At 42.0% G+C, this 22,961-nt stretch overlaps 1 protein-coding gene across 1 annotated transcript; it reads right to left on the bottom strand.

Annotated features, from left to right (window-relative positions):
• Positions 1 to 1,103: 1,103 nt before the first annotated feature.
• On the bottom strand, positions 1,104 to 22,850 carry LOC139566975 (transmembrane protein 178A). The gene is made up of 4 exons (XM_071388366.1): positions 22,018 to 22,850; positions 8,690 to 8,803; positions 6,499 to 6,636; positions 1,104 to 3,294 (listed from the first exon to the last, which is right to left on the bottom strand). Exons 1-4 carry the CDS (start codon positions 22,427 to 22,429, stop codon positions 3,053 to 3,055), a joined length of 906 nt encoding a protein of 301 aa, XP_071244467.1. The 5' UTR covers positions 22,430 to 22,850; the 3' UTR covers positions 1,104 to 3,052.
• Between the last annotated feature and the right edge of the window lie 111 nt (positions 22,851 to 22,961).

Raw genomic sequence — 22,961 nt, 5'->3', positions numbered from 1 at the left:
CACCAACTGCACCTAATTCCTGACTCCCTGCGTCTCCGTTACAGTGTGTTTGTGTGTGACAATGATATAATTTAACAGCAGTGCTCCAAAGCTATGGTCTGCACAAATACTAATAATACATAGATAAATCGTTATGGGTCCTCTTTGGTGATCAAGATCACATAGATGCTTCAGAAACCTCTTTCTCTTCCTAATGTGCGATTTGATCTCTCTTCTCCTCTGGACCACTCTGAGAAGCTCAACCTGCTCTGAGAGGAGCCCGCCCCCAGCACCTTACCTCCTACCACGAGGCCACGCAGACGATCTGCCAGCCTACTCCCCCAATCGTCAGAGGAGACCTGAAGGGCGTCGACAAGGAGCAGCTCAGAAGACTTCTGAAAACAAAGAATAAGCCCAAGCTCCTGTCTGAGGCATTCTGCCACGACATGACCTAAAACTGTTGAAGTTATGTTACAGACAGAGGGTTCGTCATGACACCCCTGGGTGTGGAGGAGACTTCCCCATCACCTACTGCATCTGGTCCATGAGAAGATTGAGATGTTTGAGCGACTCCTGCGTTCTGTGTACACACCTCAGAATGTATATTCGTGCACGTGGACCAGAACTCCTCAGATTAATTCAGGACTGCAGTAGAGGCTGTTGTGTCTTGTTTCACCAATGTGTTTGTGGCAAGTCAGACAGAGAGTGTAGTTTACGCCTCGTGATCTCGAGTGCAGGCGGATCTAAACTGTATGAGGGACCTGTTGAAGTCACCTGTCCAGTAGGCGCCACTCCCAGCTCCCAACAAAGACGATTATGGCAATACTGCTCAAGATCTCTGGTATCTGGTAGTTAAACCATGCTCTGATGTGCTACAATGGATTTACTGACAATACCTTGTCATGAGCGTATGAAGGATCCTTTATAATACCTTAAGAATAAAATATGTTTTGTCAACTGATATGAAATGGTGCATTTAGTAAGGATCATTATGATACGATTATATGACATTATAAGGGGGTCTTGAAAATGCATTATAACAGCATCATGCTGGCGTTCGTAACGCAGGTAACACACAGAGACAAAGCTCAACATAAGGCATGTCATAAAGCTCTCCACATACGTTCTTGTTGATAATCTTTTATTTACATTTCATAGAGAAGACTTGAAGCTCATTGTACTGTTTCAGAAATGCTGCTCTGCTTCTGACACAGCACGCTGAGTCGAACACACATAACCTGCAAGGTCCACACATGTCATGTAATGTCCCCACAAGCCATTCAAGGTCCCTACAAGTCTTCCAGGTCAGATAGCCCTTCCATGGGGCAGCAACTAACTTTCAGAGCCCCACCCCTCACTGTTGGCTGCTCAGCATATCTGTGATGATGGTTCAGCACAAAAGTCTTACACCCATTCAAGCGGTGTCAACATGATCTACTCCAGTTTCCACCGTTTTCACACTCCAATGTAGAATTGTGCACCATTTGTGTCCATGGGTGAGAAAAATTACTTTCCTCAACTATGTCAGCAACAAACCCTGTAGTCCTTCGTCTATCATTGTCAGCATTGTTCTCACAGTCTGGCGCACATTTTCAAATTATTAGTGATTATGCCTCGTCTGTTTGGGAAGGGACTGGTTAATGGGTTTGCTAAAAACTTTGTACAATTTGATTGCCACAACTGAAATGACCAATCGAATCCATCGGATCTCATAGGCTGTGGATTACAGTTTTTTTCAATCACTTCACAAGTATGTGGTACACAACTCCAAGCACAAAAATCTAAACAGATAATGAAAATGGCTCATGTTTCAAAACTTCCAGCATAAATTGATGTCAAATTGATACATTTAGGTAAAAATATAGACATTTACAGTGTTCAACAGTTATCAAACTATATATGTTAGCTAGGCAGTACATAATTGTGGTTCAGTCGTTTTGAGCAGTTTGATTAAGTGATAGTTTATAGTATTGTTAACAAATGACAAGAAACTCACATCAAAAGTAAAGTGAATATTGCATTTTGAAAAGCAGATACTCTGATTGATTATGTATCCAAATTGAATAAGTGATTTGGTGCAGTGAACAAGTGACTTTGTGAATTTGTTTGTCGTACTCAGTCAATTGAAAATGTGCTTAAAGTTTTGAAACATGAGTGATTGTGATGATCTGTTTTGATTTTTGTGCTTGTTTTGCGTAAATGTACCACATACTAATGAAAATTGCGCCAAAGTGATTGGGGAAAAAAAATATTGAAAGTGGTAGTTCAAATGACTATATGGTGAGCCTATCATTATCTGATGTATTGGTGACAAAAAAAATATGTGCTTGTGGTATTTAAGGAAAACTTTGATTTTGCATTAATGACTCAGGGGTGAAAGATGTGTGAAACCCCGATGAATGCACAGTCAAAAGTTCTGAACATAAGATACGGGCCATTACACATGTTATCAGTTTAGAGTTTTGTACTTAAGAGTTTTGAAAATATACCACTTACATCTGAAAAAAAAGGGTTCTTGCTTTCAAAGTGATACTAGTATTTTTATACAATGTCCATTTGATTCAATCTTACCAAACCACCCATAATAATGATGCCCTTTTCATATATATGGTAATATATACACATATGTTTTATGTGTGTGGTATGCCTGTGTGGGTATTTACGTTGTTTCATGTTATTCACTCTCATGTTGTTCTCCATGTCTTGGAGAGAGAGAGAGAGAGAGACAGCGAGAGAGAGAGAACTAACAATTTGTGTGTGTACTTGTGTACGGGTGTGTAGGTCCATATGTATGTGGGAGTTTGCCTGTGTGCACATACAAACACACATAAATAACACATCATAACACCTGCACCTTGCATAACACCTCGATAAAGGATGACGAGAGTCCACAAAAGAGCAACAAGATTCCCACATCTCACTGAAACACTATGTTTTCATCTCTGGTTTCGTAAAAATAAAACATCTCCTCTTATATTGGTTTTCAGTCAGCAACAAAATGTCCACACCAACAATTCATCCCCCCCCCCGAATCTACAGGGGGCACTCAATTCTCTCACACTGCTCATGCCGCTCATACTGAGGACTCCCGTGCGGTTTTAGAGTGCAGGGCCTTGGTTTGGCTGAGGAAGGGGTAGGTGGTGCTGAGGCAGCCTGATGCCACGGTCAGTCCCAGGCTGACCCAGGCGCAGAAGATGGACCAGCCGTAGCCATGGTCCACGTCGCCGGGCAGTCCGTAGATGAAGGGTGGGTTCCGGGAGAGGTCATAGGAGACGCTGGCGGCGTAGGTGCACAAGGAGATGGTGCAGAAGATCCCTGGAGGGGACAAATTGTAACTTCCAAGATTTGTATTAAAGAGACATTGCAGGATTAAAATAACAACAAAGGACAGGTTAGACAGTTGAAGTAAGATCATGAGGCATTTATAAGTTGTATTCTTCAATGGCTTTATATATTATTCATTTAAAAGTAAAAAAATGAATGTATCAATCCGGATTGCCATTCACATGGAACGGAAATGAATGAGTATAACATAAATAAATAAAAAACACAAGTTGAAAGGAAATCTAAAACACAACTGAAATGAAAAATTAGCCGCCCTATTGTGTAATGTTATAAATATGTTATAGGAATGTTTGCATACAACCATAGAAAGTAGTCTAATGTTTGTAGCGATGAGCTATTATGAATGCTTATGGCATGTTTTATTATGCATATTAACACCTGTCTGTAAGGTATTATGAATGCATCTGTGTCCATTAGGCACTTACAAATTCTGCTAAAAAAAGAGCCTTTACTGTATGTGTTTGATGAACACTTTAGAGGAAGATTTGGACGAGAGAGAGATTGTAATAACGGAGCTGTGAGTCGGGAAGCAGGTGCAGGTGAAACGTTTAATAAAACAACAAAACCAGAAACGAGACAATTCCATCAGGCTATACGCAGGTACACAATAATAATACCAACTGGTAAGAAAACATAAGAGAGTGACATATAAAGGGGAAGAAATGATGAAGGTAATGAAGTCCAGGTGTGAATCATAATGATTAACAGGTGTGCGTAATGATGAGTGCTAGGTGTGCGTAATGAGGAATCCCAGGACCGGTGGTTAGTATTCTGGCGATGTCATACGCCGGAGGGGAGGAGCAGGATAAGATGTGACACGTGGCTCCAGCCGCAGGACGACTCCGCCAAGAGGGACGACCCCGAGGACGAGGTCGGTCCTGGCGGCGAAGGTAGAAGTCACGGATGATGTTGCGGTCCAGAATGTCCTCCACAGGAACCAAACACCGCTCCTCTGGGCCATACCCCTCCCAGTCCACCAGATACTGGAGTCGACCCCCACGACGTCGGGTGTCCAGTAGAGATCTGACAGCGTATGCCGGACCCCCCCTCAATGTCCAAGGGGGTGGAGGTGTGTCGTGCGGGACAGTATCAGTTAAGGGACCAGGAACCACTGGCCTGAGAAGGGAAACATGAAAGAGGGAGAGATGCGATAGCGACTGGGTAGTTGTAACCTGTACGTCACCTCGTTGACACTCCGGAGAACCTTGAACGGCCCCACAAACCATGGGGCTCAGTTTCTTGCGGAACGGGTGAAGTGGGATGTTCCTGATAGAGCCAGACGTTGTCCCCAGGATGGAACACAGGAGTCTCACTGCGGTGGCAGTCTGCCTGTTCCTTCTAATGACGGAAGGCGCGCTGGAGTCTCACGTGCGCGTCGCTCCACACCTCCTCCGCACGCCGGAACCACTCATCTACCGCAGGAGCCACGGTCTGACCCAGGGTCCACGGGGCCAGCGCTGGCTGGAAACCCAAAACACACTGGAAGGGGGTCAACCCAGTGGAGGAGTGACGTAGGGAGATCTGGACGTACTCTGCCCAGAGAAGGAATCGTGCCCAATCACCCTGACTCCTCAGGAACCTCCCCAGCTCCTGGCTCATCCTCTCCACCTGCCCGTTGGACTGAGGCCAATACCCGGAAGTGAGGCTGACCGTGACCCCGAGCTTCTCCAAGAAGGCCCTCCAAACTCATGATGTGAATTGGGGGCCACGGTCGAAGACGATGTCCTCCGGAAGGCCATAATGCTGGAAGACCTGCTGAAAGAGTGCTTCAATGACCTGGAGAGCAATGGGGAGACCAGGAAGAGGGATTAATCGACATGACTTCGAAAATCTATCAACTACCACCAGAATGGTGGTGAAAACATCAGAGCGGGGAAGATCGGTTACAAAGTCATTGGATAGATGTGACTAAGGTTGCTGAGGCACGGGAAGCGGCAGGAGCTTCCCTGCTGGAGCATTCCGGGGGTACTTGGTTTGAGCACATACAGAACAGAAGTTGACATACCGAGTAACATCCTGCACCAAGGTGGGCCACCAGTACTTCTCAGCAATGGAGTGGATGGTGCGAGAAATACCTGGATGTCCAACGACAACAGCTGTGTGTGCCCAGGTCAGCAGCAGATCCTTTATCCCTGTGGGAACATAGATGCGCGCGGGAGGACAATTCCAGGGTGCGGGCTCCCTCTCTAGAGCCTGGCGGATGTCCACATCTACGTCCCAAACCACTGGACCCACGACACAGCAAGATGGGATTATGGGTGCCCTCTGGACAGGAACCTCTCCACTGGAAGCTGCTACTGTCCGGAAGGTGAGCGCAGCAGCCATCTGATTCCCCTGCTGAAGCTGAAGCAAACACTCACTGCCCTCCGCGGGATGATCGACAATGGATTTAAACAGAGCCATGAAGCCCTCATAATAATCTAGCTCCTCCTCTCCTCTCTCCCAGACTTTCCTGCTGCTTCCATAGTTTGAGTTGGTATTCTGTAATAACATAGCTGTCGGGAAGCAGGTGCAGGTGAAACGTTTAATAAAACAACAAAAACAGAAACGAGACAATTCCATGTGGCTATACGCAGGTACACAAGAATAATACCAACTGGTAAGAAGACATAAGAGAGTGACATATAAAGGGGAGGAAATGATGAAGGTAATGAAGTCCAGGTGTGAATCGTAATGATTAACAGGTGCGCGTAATGATGAGTGATAGGTGTGCGTAATGATGAATCCCAGGACCGGTGGTTAGTATTCTGGCGATGTCGTACGCCGCAGGGGAGGAGCAGGAGAAGATGTGACAGAGAGAGAGAAAGGGGGAGAAAACTAAAGATAGAGATATAGAGGTAGGCTGCAGTAAAAGAGGCACAGAGAGACAAAAGTTGAAAGCTGCCATCACAACAATGAAAGGGAAAGAGAACCACACACACTCTCTATATCTCTCTCTGTCTCTCTCTCTCTCTAACACACACACACACACACACACACACACACACACACACACACACACACACACACACACACACACACACACACACACACACACACACACACACACACACACACACACACACACACACACACACACACACACACTTACAGGATAGGTAGGTCGTCGGCAATGAAAGCCCTAACACACACACACAGGAAAGGTAGGGTGTTGGTAGTTGGCAGGCGTTGTACCTGCCATGAGGAAGAGCAGGCCGGAGACGTGCTGGGTGAGGCTCTCCTCCCAAAAGAAGCCCACTGTGGCCACAATGCTGCCACACAGCAAAACGGCAGCCGCCATCCCCAGGAACCCCGCCGTGATTCGCCGCAGATCTGAGACACACACAATTATAAACATAGCACTCACGCATGCACGCACGCACGCACACACACACACACACACAAAAGCGTACATATAGGCACACATGCACACACACACACACAGACAAACACAAAGCGTACACACACACACACACACACACAAGAGCACAAATACAAGTGAAAACATTAGCACACGTGCACACACCAACATTTCCATGACAACCACCCCCTGGTAAACCCGCTCGTGCTGCCCGTCAACAGTCTCCAAACAAACACGGGGAAAAACACACGTTTTTGTTAGGTAATACTATTCTTTTGATCACCCCTGTCCTACATTTGTTACAACCCTGTCATAAGAATGACACGATGCCTGTCATAACATAAAATGGCCAGCAACGACTGTTAAAAATAGGTGAATTTGAATGATTTCCTTAATGCATCATGACAGCATTGTTTTTCAGTAAACATTATGGCAAGCATTATGTCACACAACAGTTTTATAATGGGATATGTTGATGGAAATATTCAATTCCTGCAACGTATGATATACTGTAACAACATTTTGACCCATTGATCATAAATCACATGTCCGATACGTTTAGGCCTGCTCTGCATCTCAGACATTTGTCAGATCGAGTTGCGGAATTCTATAACACGGGATCAAACTCGAGCAGGAAAAACAACGTCGGCGTCCCAAATAACACCGTATGCACTTAATAGGGAACAGGGTTCCATTTGGGATGCAGATAAAAAAAACAATCGTATATTGACTTTGATGAATGTTCTTCCTCAGACTAGTTGTGCAGTAATAATAAGACTGTGTGGAGTTAATATGTTTTCCTTGTACGAGCTGACATTTACTTCCTCCCCGTGAACATTTTCTATAACCATGTAGTAATCCACTCATCAGGGGTTGGACATTGGAGTAGGGATACTAGCTTCGAAAGGTTAACTTAACATATTCAGCATGTGGGTACAGTAGTAGCCTTATTACAGATCATGGATGTCTGATGAGATCACTAGGGTGTTCTGAAGGTTCTAAAAGTTCCACAGCATGAAGCCAAATGAATATGGAGCACTGGGATTTGGACCTCCACTGTTATTTCATTATCAAACCTAGACACAACAGACGGAACCTTTAGTCTGCAGTACTGTATGAAGCATTGAAAAACATATTTTAAAAAACACACATACAAAACATGTCAATATTTATTTAAAAAAAACACACAATACAAGGGATGGGAAGAGCAAGAACAGTAAAAATATTCCCCAATAAATAATGGAAATAATATGGGTAGGAATAAAATGATATTGTTTGAGCAAAGATGGTGGTAGAAATTTGCCCCAAATCCGTAAGATGAAAGTTCGGATCGCTAAGTTTTTGCACCAACCACTACCTGGAAAAGCTCATCTTAAAGGACCCGAACACTACTCGTGACAGACGTCAGACTATCCCACCGCACATCAGTTGTGGGGCACCTGGAATCAAACGTCTCACACCACACCAAGGCCATCTATCCATTGTTCAAAATACTTTTTGCTCAGACCCAGCCGGAAATGAGATAGCATTTTCTACCTCTGGTTCGTTTGGGCAAATGGGGGAAATGAATGGGGAAGGAGTGGGATTTTAGGAAAAACACTGAAAATAAGATCTGAAGTTAACACAGGCTTAGGTGATCTTATATGTTTTGTTCTATGAGATAATGTCATTAAGATTACATTACCTTTATGAATTATAAAGTATTTATGTGCTTTGTGTGCTTGTTTTGATTACATAAATGCTTAAAAATTCACAAAGTCACATTAGCTGAGGAAGATTATCTCATAGAAGGAAACGTATAAGATCTCATTATACCACAGACCTTATTTTTTACATTTATCCAACCCCCCCTCCAAAAAAAAACATACATTTCCCCATAGGCTTTGCCCAACGATCCATGGTGCAGTTAGCCTCCTTTAGTTCCTACATAAAGACACAATTACTATTTCTCTCTATAAAAAACTGCTAGCCATGCAAGCGGTTTTATTGCAGGTGGTTGTGGGACGTTCAGTCTGCAATACTTACGTAAGAGATGCCATTCATCTTGCTGAATGGTTCTCGTCAGGTTGAGCGGGATGTTTCGAAGCCGAATGGGCTGAGAGAAATGGTACTTGACAGTTGTGCATCGGTCCGCAATACCTGTGGAGAGAATGGATTACTAAAAAGCTCTACGTTTTAACATTAGAACGCATTACTTTCGTTATGTAAAATCTTTGCCCGACTTGCATATCTTTACTTGAAGTTACCATAATTACATTTAAAAAGGGATTACACTGGATTTTTACCTACATATCTACACAACCTACTCCACATATTTAAATTGAAAGAAAGTTTGAGAAAAATGTCTAAATGAATTCAAAATAAGATGTCTTGATTGCATGTGTCTTCACACCTCAGAGTTCATACTCGGTGGAAGCACCTTTGGCAGCCATTACAGCTGTGAATAATATTCTACCAACTTTGCACAACTCTTAGGACAACATACAGTACCAGTCAAAAGTGTGGACACACCTACTCATTCAAGGTTTTTTAAATAATTTTTTATTATTTTCTACATTGTAGAATAATAGTGAATGCATCAAAACTATTAAATAACACATATGGAATCATGTAGTAACCCAAAAATATATTTGATATTCTTCAAAGTAGCCACCCTTTGCCTTGATGACAGCTTTGCACACTCTTGGCATTCTCTCAACCAGCTTCATAAGGTAGTCAGCTGGAATGCATTTAAATTCAACGAACAGTGAACCATCGTATTCATGCATAAAAAACTAATAATGAAAGAAAAGCATTGCAAGTTTGAATTCTGTAAAGTTAGTGTGGGAGAGGTGGAAAAAATATTGTTATCGATCAATAATGGCAAACCTCCTGGCATTGACAACTTAGCTGGAAAGCTACTGAGGATGGTAGCTGACTCTAAAGCCACTCCTATCTGTCATATCTTTAATCTGAGCCTAGGGGAAAGTCTTTGCCCTCAGGCCTGGAGGGAAGCCAAAGTTATTCTGCTACCCAATAGTGGTAAAGTGGCCCTTACTGGTTCTAACAGCGGACCTATAAGTTTGCTGCCGGCTCTTAGCAAACTGTTGGAAAAATTGTGTTTGACCAAATATTTCTCTGTAAACAAATTAACAACATACTTTCAGCATGCTTATAGAGAAGGGCACTCAACATGTACTGCACTGACACAAATGACTGATGATTGGTTGAAAAAAATTGATAGTAAGAAGATTGTGGGAGCTGTACTGTTAGATTTCAGTGCAGCCTTTGATATTATTGACCATAACCTGTTGTTGAAAAAACGCATGTGTTACGGCTTTTCAATCTCTGCCATATCGTGGATTCAGAGCTATCTATCTAATAGAACTCAAAGGGTTTTCTTTAATGGAAGCTCCTCTAATGCCAAACATGTAAAGTGTGGTGTACTGCAGGGAAGCTCTCTAGGCCCTCTACTCTTTTCTATTTTTACCAATGACCTGCCACTGGCATTAAACACAGCATATGTGTCCATGTATGCTGATGATTCAACCACAGATAATAAAGTCACTGAAACCTTAAACAAAGAGTTGCAGTCTGTTTTGGAATGGGTGGCCAGTAATAAACTGGTCCAGAACATCTCTAAAACTAAAAGCATCATTCCCTAGGTTCTAGACCTCAGCTGAATCTGGTAATGAATGGTGTGGCTGTTGAACAATTTGAGGAGACTAAATTACTTGGCGTTACCTTAGATTGTAAACTGTCATGGTCAAAACATAAAGATTCAATGGTTGTAAAGATGGAGAGAGGTCTGTCTGTAATAAAGAGATGCTCTGCTTTTTTGACACTACACTCCAAAAAGCAAGTTCTGCAGGCTCTAGTTTTGTCTAATCATAATTATTGTCCAGTTGTGTGGTCCAGTGCTGCAAGGAAAGACATAGTTAAGCTACAGCTGGCCCAGAACAGAGAGGCACGTCTTGCTCTTCATTGTAATCAAAGGGCTGATATAAATACTATGCATACCCGTCTCTCTTGGCTCAGAGTTGAGGAGACTGACTGCATCACTTCATCTTTTTATAAGAAACATGTGTTGAAAATCCCAAATTGTTTGCATAGTCAACTTACACACAGCTCTGACACACACACACTTACCTCACCAAACATACCACCAGGGGTCTTTTCACAGTCCCCAAATCCAGAACAAATTCAAGAAAGCGTACAGTATTATATAGAGCCATTATTGCATGGAACTTTGTTCCATCTATTGTTGCTCAAATAAACAGCAAACCTGATTTAAAAAACAGATAAAGCAACACCTCACAGCACAACGCCTCTCCTCTATTTGACCTAGATAGTTTGTGTGTATGCATTAATATGTAGGCTACGTGTGCCTTGTTGTAAATGTATGTAGTTCTGTCCTTGAGCTGTTCTTGTCTATTAATGTTCTGTATTATGCCATGTTAAATGTTTTGTGTGGACTTCAGGAAGAGTAGCTGCTTCTTTTGCAACAGCTAATAGGGATCCTAATAAAATACCAAATTGGCGTGCCTTGTTTAAAGGTAATTTGTGGAATTTCTTTCCTTCTTAATGCGTTTAAGCCAATCAGTTGTGTTGTGACAAGGTAGAGGTGGTATACAGAATAGAGGTCAACCGATTAATCGGAATGGCCGATTAATTAGGGCCGATTTCAAGTTTTCATAACAATCGGAAATCAGTATTTTTGGACACTGATTTGGCAGATTTTTGTATTTATTTAACTAGGCAAGTCAGTTAAGAACACATTCCTATTTTCATTGACGGTCTAGGCCTTGTTCAGGGGCAGAACGGCAGATTTTTACCTTGTCAGCTCGGGGATTCGTTTTTGCAACCTTCTGGTTACTAGTCCAACGCTCTAACCACCTGCCTTACATTGCACTCCACGAGGAGCCTGCGTGGCAGGCTGACTACCTGTTACGCGAGGGCAGCAAGAAGCCAAGGTAAGTTGCTAGCTAGCATTAAACTTATTTTATAAAAACAATCAATCTTAACATAATCACTAGTTAACTACACATGGTTGATGATATTACTAGTTTATCTAGCGTGTCCTGCGTTGCATATAATCGATGCTGGAGCCTGTTAATTTCTCATTGAATCAAAGCCTACTTCGACAATAGGGGGATGATTTAACAAGCGCATTTGCGAAAAAAGCACTGTCGTTGCACCAATGTACCTAACAATAAACATCAATGCCTTTCTTAAAATCAATACACAAGTATATATTTTTAAACCTGCATATTTAGTTAATATTGCCTTCTAACATGAATTTCTTATAATTCGGGAAATTGTGTCACTTCTCTTGCGTTCCGTGCAAGCAGTCAGGGTATATGCAGCAGTTTGGGCCGCCTGGCTCGTTGCGAACTGTGTGAAGTCCATTTATTCCTAACAAAGACTGTAATTAATTTGCCAGAATTGTACATAATTATAACGGAACATTGAAGGTTGTGCAATGTAACAGCAATATTTAGACTTAGGGATGCCATCCGTTAGATGAAATACGGAACGGTTCCGTATTTCACTGAAAGAATAAACGTTTTGTTTTCGAAATGATAGTTTCCGGATTCGACCATATTAATGACCAAAGGCTCGTATTTCTGTGTGTTATTATGTTATAATTAAGTCTATGATTTGATATTTGATAGAGCAGTCTGACTGAGCGATGGTAGGCAGCAGCAGGCTCGTAAGCATTCATTCAAACAGCACTTTAGTGCGTTTTGCCAGCAGCTCTTTGCAATGCTTCAAGCATTGAGCTGTTTATGACTTCAAGCCTATCAACTCCCGAGATTAGGCTGGTGTAACCGATGTGAAATGGCTAGCTAGTTAGCGGGGTGCGAGCTAATAGCGTTTCAATTGGTGACGTCACTCGCTCTGAGACTTGGGAGTAGTTGTTCCCCTTGCTCTGCAAGGGCTGCGGCATTTGTGGAGTGATGGGTAACGATGCTTCGAGGGTGGCTGTTGTCGATGTGTTCCTGGTTCGAGCCCAGGTAGGGGCGAGGAGAGGGACGGAAGCTATACTGTTACACTGGCAATACTAAAATACCTATAAGAACATCCAATAGTCAAAGGTATATGAAATTCAAACGGTATAGAGAGAAATAGTCCTATAATTCCTAGAATAACTACAACCTCAAACGTATTACCTGGGAATATTGAAGACTTATGTTAAAAGGAACCACCAGCTTTCATATATTGTCATGTTCTGAGCAAGGAACTTAAATGTTAGCTTTCTTACATGGCACATATTGCACTTTTACTTTCTTCTCCAACACTTTGTTTTTGCATTATTTAAACCAAATTGAACATGTTTCATTATTTATTTGAGGCTAAATTGATTTTATTGATGTATTATATTAAGTTAAAATAAGTGTTCATTCAGTATTGTTGTAATTGTCACTATTACAAATAAATAAATAAAAATCGGCATCAGCTTTTTTTGGTCCTCCAATAATCGGTACCGATATTGGCGTTGAAAAATCATAATCGGTCGACCTCTAATACAGAAGATAGCCCTATTTGGTAAAAGACCAAGTCCATATTATGGCAAGAACAGGTCAAATAAGCAAAGAGAAACGACAATCCATCATTACTTTAAGACATGAAGGTCAGTCAATACGTAACATTTCAAAAACTTCGAAAGTTTCTTCAAGTGCAGTCGCAAAAACCATCAAGCTCTATGATGAAACTGGCTCTCATGAGGACCGCCACAGGACTGGAAGACCCAGAGTTACCTCTGCTGCTGAGGATGTTCATTAGAGTTAACTGCACTTCAGATTGCAGTCCAAATAAATGCTTCACAGAGTTCAAGTAACAGACACATCTCAACATCAACTGTTCAGAGGAGACTACGTGAATCAGGCCTTCATGGTCGAATTGCTGCAAAGAAACCACTACTAAAGAACACCAATAAAAAGAAGAGACTTGCTTGGGCCAAGAAACACGAGAAATGGACATTAGACTGGTGGAAGTCTGTCCTTTGGTCTGATGAGTCCAAATTTGAGATTTTTGGTTCCAACCGCTGTGTCTTTGTGAGATTTATAGTAGATGAATGGATGATCTCCGCATGTTTTGTTCCCACCGTGAAGTATGGAGGAGGAGGTGTGATGGTATGGGGGTGCTTTGCTGGTGACACTGTCAGTGATTTATTTAGAATTCAAGGCACACTTAACCAGCATGGCGACCACAGCATTCTGCAGCGATACACCATTCCATCTCACTTGCGCTTAGTGGGACTATCATTTGTTTTTCCCACAGAACAATGACCCCAAACACACCTCCAGGCTGGGTAAGGGCTATTTGACCAAGGAGAGTGATGGAGTGCTGCATCAGATGACCTGGCCTCCACAATCACCCGACCTGGATCACAGAGTGAAGGAAAAGCAGCCAACAAGTTCTCAGCATATGTGGGAACTCCTTCAAGATTGTTAGAAAACCATTCCTCATGAAGCTGGTTGAGAGAATGCCAAGAGTGTGCAAAGCTGTCATCAAGGAAAAGGGTGGCTACTTTGAAGAATCTCAATATATGTCACGGCCGTCGTAAGGAGGAGACCAAGGCGCAGTGTAGTAAGCGTACATTCTTCTTTATTAAAAGAACGAACACTGAACAAACGAAAAAAATAACAAAACGAAAAGTGAAGGTAATATGTATAATGCAGACAGGCAACTAAACATAGATCAAGAACCCACAAAACCAAAAGGGAAAATGGCAACCTAAATATGATCCCCAATCAGAGACAACGATAAACAGCTGCCTCTGATTGGGAACCAATTCAGGCCACCATAGACCTACATATACCTAGACTACAAAAAACCCTAGACAATACAAAACCAGCATACCCACCCTAGTCACACCCTGACCTAACCAAAATAATAAAGAAAACATAGATAACTAAGGTCAGGACGTGACAATATAAAATATATTTTGATTTGTTTAACACTGTTTTGGTTACTACATGATTCCATATGTGTTATTTCATTGTTTTTATGTCTTCACTATTATTCTACAATGTAGAAAATAGTAAAAATAAAGAAAAACCCTTGAATGAATAGGTGTGTCCAAACTTTTGACTGGTACTGTATATGGCATAATGCCATATTATAATAGTTTATAATCATGTACTGTATAAAAGTTTCATTTAACGTTTAATTTCATAACAGCTTTATGTCACTGATGGTTAACAAAAGCCTTTGTGTCATAAACCAGGCATTGCATATTATACAGGGCATGCTTATAACAGTGTTATAAATTGGATGTGTCAGGTCGCATTGTAAAGGGCCATTGCAATACTCAATCTTTTTTTAACCCTCATTAACTGCCTCAAACTGTGACATTTGAGAGAGCTCTTGTATTTCCATGCAATGGCTCACTTGGTTTGAAAACACTTTAACATTTACTTTACTTTAACATTTACTACATTTACCTATGACTTGGGTTGTCCAGTTTCCCTTACACACATGTTAGGCCTAGGTCTTCTGTAGAGTTGAATTGGTATAGTAATCAACTATATGCAGGACAAATTCATTTAACTTGGCCTGTGCTGTTGCTTACGTTGTTCTTTTTCCAAACTGGACAGGTTTAGACAGGTTCACATAGTGAGTGCTCAGTAACCCTTTATAAGGTACCCTTTTTAATTTGTTTATGATGCATTTACAAATGGTTAAATAACTGTTATAAGCCATTTTAGAAAATGTACCTTTATAAAGGCAACATATAAAGTGTTACCAAGTTACCTGTGCTGCTGTTACGGTGTCTCTGTATGTGAGCTACTGTAAAACGTTGTCTCTTTCTTGTTCGAGAGTACAGTAGACGCCCCATGAGTCCTACGTCGCTGGTGAGAACGCCTGTCCTTATTTCAAGCTGAGCTCCCACAACTTGAATTGGTGGGACAAAATCTCGACAGTTTACCATCGAATGAAGCCCTGATGCTCTTTAAAACACTTGAATTATTCCAAATCTTAACACACATTCAAAAGCTCTATCTTGTGGTCCACATCTACATAATGCATGGGAACCGCTACCATTTCATACTTGGTAGACATTATGAAACATCATCATGTGCATATCTGAGCAGGCACTTTGAAGTGAGCGCTGACACCTGTGTTTGGTCTCTCACTGCGAACGCGAGGCGTGTGAGGCTGCGAGGCGTGTGAGGCTGCGAGCCGAGCATCTGCATCTCACGCTCAGAGAGTCGGGAGGTTGTTTGTTTATTTACAGTAGCCAACACTCCGTGCCTTTGCATAGATATGAGTAGCTCTGCTCGCAGTCCCTGGCTGTGTCCCAAATGACACCCTATTCCCTATACACTCTTAGAAAAAAAGTATTCTTCGACTGGCCCCATAGGAGCACCCTTTTTGGTTCCAGTAGATAGTGATAGCGCTGACGTCATCCACGTATTCCTATGGAAAACCATGGAAAACTCCCGATTGGCACATGAAGCCGGAAGTATGTTAATTTTAAGCATGCCCTATTGCTAAATGGGGCTGAATGGCACTAAGGATCATAGTGAAAGTGGCTGTAACTAGCAAAGGATCATGGTCGATGTAGTCGTTTTCATCCTGCCAGAGAGAGTCGACTGGGAGCCTCCTCGTAGCACCACTAGGTTGCTTCGCAGTAGCCAACCAGCAGAGCACGTGACTTCACGCTCCAGACAGAACACTAGGAGCCTGGGTAGAACCCTTTTTGGTTCCAGGTAGAACCCTTTTGGCTTCCACGTAGAACCCTCTGTGGAAATGTTTTTTAAGGGAACCCAAAAAGGTTCTACCAGGAACCAAAAAGGGTTCTTCAACGGTTTCTCCTATGGGGACAGCCGAAGAACCCTTTTAGGTTCTAGATCGCACCTTTTTTTCTAAGAGTGTATAGTGCATTACTTTTGACTATTGCTCTATGTGCCCTGGTCAAAATAAGTGCACTACAGGAAATAAGGTGCCATTTGAGATACAGCCACTGTGTAAATAATATGCTCATTGAGACATTATGCTGCCATTTAGGTCCAAGAAGGTCTAAGAGGCAACGCCTTTGGTATGAGGTTGAGTAGCCTTAGTCTACACACTTAGAAAAATAGGTGCTAAGTAGAACCATACAGTACAGGGTTCTTTGGTTTGTCCCCATGGGGAACCCTTTTTGGTGCTGAATAGGACTCTTTACGGAGAGTTCTATTTAGAACCCTCCATGTAGGGTTCTTCAAAGAACCCCCTGTATATGGTTCTACCGAGAACTCTCTGTGAAAGGTTCTGCCTAGAGCCCTCTAACCATTTTATCATCTGAAGGTTCTTCCTAGAACCATCTATAAAGGGTTCTACTGAGAACCCTTTTATCTTCTGAGGGTTCTTCCTAGAACGCTATATGAACGGTTCCACTAGGCTTATTAGCTTTTAAAATCGAATTATTTCTGACAATATTTTACATATATCACAAGGCCATTTGTTGAGGGTCTAATTATTCCCTAATACAATGGTGTTAGGAATCTCCTGGTTTACAGGCCACATCAGGCCTGCAAGTCACATTACGCTGGCTTGCAAAGTGATGTGTAATTCCTATTGGAATCCAGACAGAGTTAGGCTATCCAACAAGTGGAATTGTTAATCATCTGCAACCTGCTTTCAGAATGACTGCCAGGGTAGGGAAGATTGAATACTGAGACAACTTCAATCATCTAAATTGAAACAACCATCTCAGTAATGGGTGAAATAAATCCAATTACTAACAGATTGGATTAGTTTAGAAAACGGTATGTTGTTTATCTCTGTGTAACATAACATTTATCAAGCGATCAGTCTACATGCAAAAACACAGATATTACAGTAAAACAAACCATTCCGAAAATCTCCCTGCAATAGAGCATGCTGTGAAATATTATATACAGTATACAGTGCATTTGGAAAGTATTCAGACCCCTTCCCTTTTTCCACATTTTGATATGTTACAGCTGTATTCTAAAATGGATTACATTAATTGTTTTCCTCATCAATCTACACACAATAGCCCATAACGACAAAGCAAAAACAGTATTTTTTGCAAATTTGTAAAAAATAAATAAATACCTTATTTGCATAAGTATTACGATTTTTTTACTATGAGACTCGAAATTGAGCTCAGGTGCATCCTGTTTCCATTGATCATCCTTGAGATGTTTCTACAACTTGATTGGAGTCCACCTGTGGTAAATTCAATTGATTGGACATGATTTGGAAAAGCACACACATGTCTATATAAAGGTCCCACAGTTGACAGTGCGTGTCAGAACAAAAACAAGCCATGAGGTCGAAGGAATTGTTCGTAGACAGGATTGTGTCGAGGCACAGATCTGGGAAAGGGTACCAAAAAACTTCTGCAGCATTGAAGGAAGTGGGTTCCCCAAGAACCCACTGGCCTCCATCATTCCTAAATGTAAATTTGGAACCACCAAGACTCTTCCTAGAGCTGGCTGCCTGGCGAAACTGAGCAATCGAGGAGAAGGGCCTTGGTCAGGTGACCAAGAACCCGATAGTCACTCCGATAGTCACTCTGACACAGCTCCAGAGTTCCTCTGTGGAGATGGGAGAACCTTCCAGAAGGACAACCATCTCTGCAGCACTCCACCAATCAGGCCTTTATGGTAGAGTGGCCAGACAGAAGCCACTCTTGAGTAAAAGGCACATGATAGCCCGCTTGGAGTTTGCCAAAAAGGCACGTAAAGGACTCTCAGACCATGAGAAACAAGATTCTCTGGTCTGATGAAACCAAGATTGAACTCTTTGGCCTGAATGCCAAGCGTCACATCTGGAGGAAACCTGGCACCATCCCTACAGTGAAGCATGATGGTGGCAGGATCATGCTGTGGGGATGTTTTCAGTGGCAGGGACTGGGAGACTAGTCAGGATCGAGGGAAAAATGTACGAAGCAAAGTACAGAGAGATCCTTGATGAAAACCTGCTCCAGAGTGCTCAGGACCTCAGACTGGGGTGAATGTTCACCTTCCAACAGGACAACAACCCTAAGCACACAGTCAAGACAAAGCATGAGTGGCTTCGGGGCAAGTCTCTGAGTGTCCTTGAGTGGCCCAGCCAGAGCCTGGACTTGAACCCGATCTAACATCTCTGGAGTAGAGGTCGACCGTTTATGATTTTTCAACGCCGATACCGATACCGATTAATTGGCCGATATTTATATATATATTTGTAATATAGACAATTACAACAATACTGAATGAACATTGAACACTTTTATTTTTACTTAATATAAGACATCAATAAAATCAATTTAGTGTCAAATAAATAATGAAAAATGTTAAGTTCCTTGCTCAGAACATGAGAACATATGATAGCTGGTGATTCCTTTTAACATGAGTCTTCAATATTCCCAGGTAAGAAGTTTTAGGTTGTAGTTATTATAGGACTATTTCTCTCTATACCATTTGTATTTCATATACCTATGACTATTGTATGTTCTAATAGGTACTTTAGTATTGCCAGCCTAATCTCTGGAGTTGATAGGCTTGAAGTCATAAACAGCGCAATGCTTGAAGCATTGCGAAGAGCTGCTGGCAAACGCAGGAAAGTGCTGTTTGAATGAATGCTTACGAGCCTGCTGCTGCCTACCACCGCTCAGTCACACTGCTTTATCAAATCATAGACTTAATTATATATAATAACACACAGAAATACGAGCCTTAGGTCATTAATATGGTCAAATCCGGAAACTATCATTTCGAAAAGAAAACATTTATTCTTTCAGTGAAATACGGAACCGTCCCGTATTTTATCTAACGGGTGGCATCCATAAGCCATAATATTGCTGTTACATTGTACAACCTTCAATGTTATGTCATAATTATGTAAAATTCTGGCAAATTACAACGCAAGAGAAGCGACACAATTTCCCTAGATAATATTGCCTGCTAACTTAACTAAATATGCAGGTAAAAAAATATATACTTCTGTGTATTTATTTTAAGAAAGGCATTGATGTTTATGGTTAGGTACATTTGTGCAACGATTGTGCTTTTTTCGCAAATGCGCTTGTGAAGAAATGGTCTTCACACAGTTCGCAACGAGCCAGGCAGCCCAAACTGCTGCATATACCCTGACTCTGTTGCACAGAACCCAAGAAAAGTGAGACAATTTCCCTAGTTTAAAGAAAGTCATGTTAGCAGGCAATATTAACTAAATATGCAGGTTTAAAAATATATACTTGTGTATTGATTTTAAGAAAGGCGTTGATGTTTATGGCTAGGTACACATTGGTGCAATGACAGTGCTTTTTTCGCGAATGCGCTTGTTAAATCATCACCCGTTTGGCGAAGTAGGCTGTGATTCAATGATAAATTAACAGGCACTGCATCGATTATATGCAACGCAGGACAAGCTAGATAAACTAGTAATATCATCAACCATGTGTAGTTAACTAGTGATTATGTTAAGATTGATTGTTTTCTATAAGATAAGTTTAATGCTAGCTAGCACCTTACCTTGGCTCCTTGCTGCACTCGCATAACAGGTAGTCAGCCTGCCACGCAGTCTCCCCGTGGAGTGCAATGTAATCGGCCATAATCGGTGTCCAAAAATGCCGATTACCGATTGTAATGAAAACTTGAAATCGGCCCTAATTAATCGGCCATTCCGATTAATCGGTCGACCTCTACTCTGGAGACACCTGAAACTAGCTGTGCAGCGATGCTCCCCATCCAACCAGACAGAGATTGAGAGGATCTTCAGAGAAGAATGGGAGAAACTCCCCAAATACAGGTGTGACAAGCTTGTAGTGTCATATCCAAGAGACTTGAGGCTGTAATAGCTGCCAAAAGGTGCTTCAACAAAATACTGAGTAAAGGGTATGAATAATTATGTAAATGTGATATTTTTTTATACATTTTTTTATACATTTGCAAAAATGTCTAGGCTGTAACATGGACAAAGTCAAGGGGTCTGAATACTTTCCTAATGCATTGTATATGTGGTTCTAAGTAGAACCCTTCTTGCCTTCCAAAGAATCATCAAAGAACCCTTTCTTCCAAAACCGTTTTTTAGGATGTTAAAAGTTCTAGGTAGAACCCTTCGCCTTACAAAGAACCCTTCTTCTGATCAAAACGGTTCTTGGTATAACCCTATCCTTCCGCAAATAACACTTTTGGAACCCTTTTTTCTAAGAGTGTATGGGCACAATCCTTCACAGGTTGAAGCAGGTATCAAATGAAATCAACATTGACAGAAATCAAAGGGTAGGTGTTGAAGCTTGAGATCCTTCACATGACACCTTATCTGTTTTAAATGCAAGTTGGCAAGTGGGTTTCGGTGACATTTAGCCCCTGGCTTAATCAGGGCGACATTAATCTTGATGGACTGTACACCGTGGGGAAATTTCATCCCGATCGACCTTTTGAGTTTCAACCTTAAAAAGACTTTGTAGGGACTTGAACTTCAGCACATTGGGCATGAATTCACTGTATCAGTTTTAGAAAAGGTTTATTCTGGCGTTTCCCTGAAGGGGAAGCCTTTATGGTTGTAGGTAGAACACTTTCAATCAAATAAACCTTTTAGATCCCTTTTTTCCATAGAGATTATTCTTAAGAACCCTGTAGGATTCCATGTTGAACACTTCCCTGTAGAATAAAAAATGGCTTCAAAGGGTTTTTTTTGTGGGTAAAAAAAAGGTTCTATCTGTCCCTTCCAGGTAGAACCCTTTTGCTTCCAAGTAAAACCATTTTGGGTTCCATGTAGAACCCTTTCCACAGAGGGTTTTACATGGAACCCAAAATGGTTCTACCTGGAAACAAAAAAGGGTTTAACTGGAATCAAAAGGGTTCTCCTATGGGTGCAGCCAAAGAACTCTCTTGGAACCTTTTTTTCCCTAAGTGTAGTCAATCAACATTTTTGGCTTTTGTAGCCCTATGGATGGCTCTATTGACGATTTGACTGGGATAACAACATAAACAAACATTTCCAAGGCCAGTCTACAACGATTACCACTGTGGGAAAATGAGAGGGAAATAAATGTAAAAATGTTCTTCATAAATTAACCTATTAATAACCTAAATCATTAGGCTATAATTTCCCAGCACCCTCATCATGATGCGACAATTATAGAAATAATAATAGCCTACTAAAGCAAGCTTTGGCAATGAGTTTGAAATGGCAATTCATGTTCCTGAAAATTAGTTTGGGCGTGTATAATCATGAGCCCTTGTGCATGAGCCCTCATAAACCTTGTTTTGACGCAATGCACGTATGCAGAATCATCACCACAGATGGAGCTACCTCGATTAAAGGAATGCAAAACAGTCCTTGCCTAATAGTCACGGATCATTGACAGCAAATTTCACAACTGTTTTTCTTTTCTCACACTTTTTAGTGTGCACATTAAAACTTACCCTTTGATATGAGTTTATCGATATCTCGGTCCATGCCTTGAAAGTAGCATTTTCTCCACAGTCCAGAATATGTGGAGAACAACGGGCGCCCACATTCCGTTTCAAGAATCCCCATCCCCAGTATCGCCCTCCAGTTCTCAAGCAATTCCTCCTCTCTACTCCCGACGTGAATCGGCTTCATAAGCGCCACGTTCCGTTTGGAGTTACCGTTGTCCACAAGCGGCAAATGGTATATTGGCATCTCCCTGTTTTTCTGGTCGTTAGAATCCGACCCATACTCGTCGCAGTTCTCCTTATGCCTTCTGGTGTCTGTCTCGTACCAATGGTCGGTGAAGATAGCGGTGACCAGCAAGAGTAAAGAGACAACGCTCATGGACAAGCTCAGAGCCGTTGCAAGAGCTTGTTTCTCCATGGTTTGAACAACAGCGCTCGGCGCTATGCGCACAGTTTAGACGTGTTGACAGTCGGACGCCCTTCTTCCAGCACCTGCTATTCCAGTTACTAAGCATTTTTACGCATCCTCTGACCCGCGAGCACGGTCCACAGTCGAGAGCGCATTGGCATTGGCTGCTTCCCACCCGCGGGTTGCTGAAACGGAAGATACAGCAACACAGGTGGATCGGTACGGTGTCCGCAAGCGTGCTGGGTGTGGGCTAAACTCCGCACTTGCCTCTCTGTGGTCGAGATTACTAGTGTTTACCTGCATAAACCACACCACCCCTCTCGCTCTTTCCCTCTCCTCAGCACCTGGACTTGAAGTCGTGTCCTCTAAAACTAAAGGCTCCTCCTATTCACATGGAGAGGGAAATGACTATCTCCCGGAGGCACAACACAGCTTGTGTGAGGGAATGTCAAGGTTGTCCTACTCTTTCAAAGTCAGTCATAAAGATGGGTGTGTCTTTAAGATAAAATAATGGTTTCCTATGACTCCAAGTGTAACTTAA

This window comes from Salvelinus alpinus, unplaced genomic scaffold (assembly GCF_045679555.1).
Source record: "Salvelinus alpinus unplaced genomic scaffold, SLU_Salpinus.1 scaffold_40, whole genome shotgun sequence".
In the NCBI taxonomy this organism is placed as follows: domain Eukaryota; kingdom Metazoa; phylum Chordata; class Actinopteri; order Salmoniformes; family Salmonidae; genus Salvelinus; species Salvelinus alpinus.
This window is presented reverse-complemented; position numbering and strand designations above follow the sequence as displayed.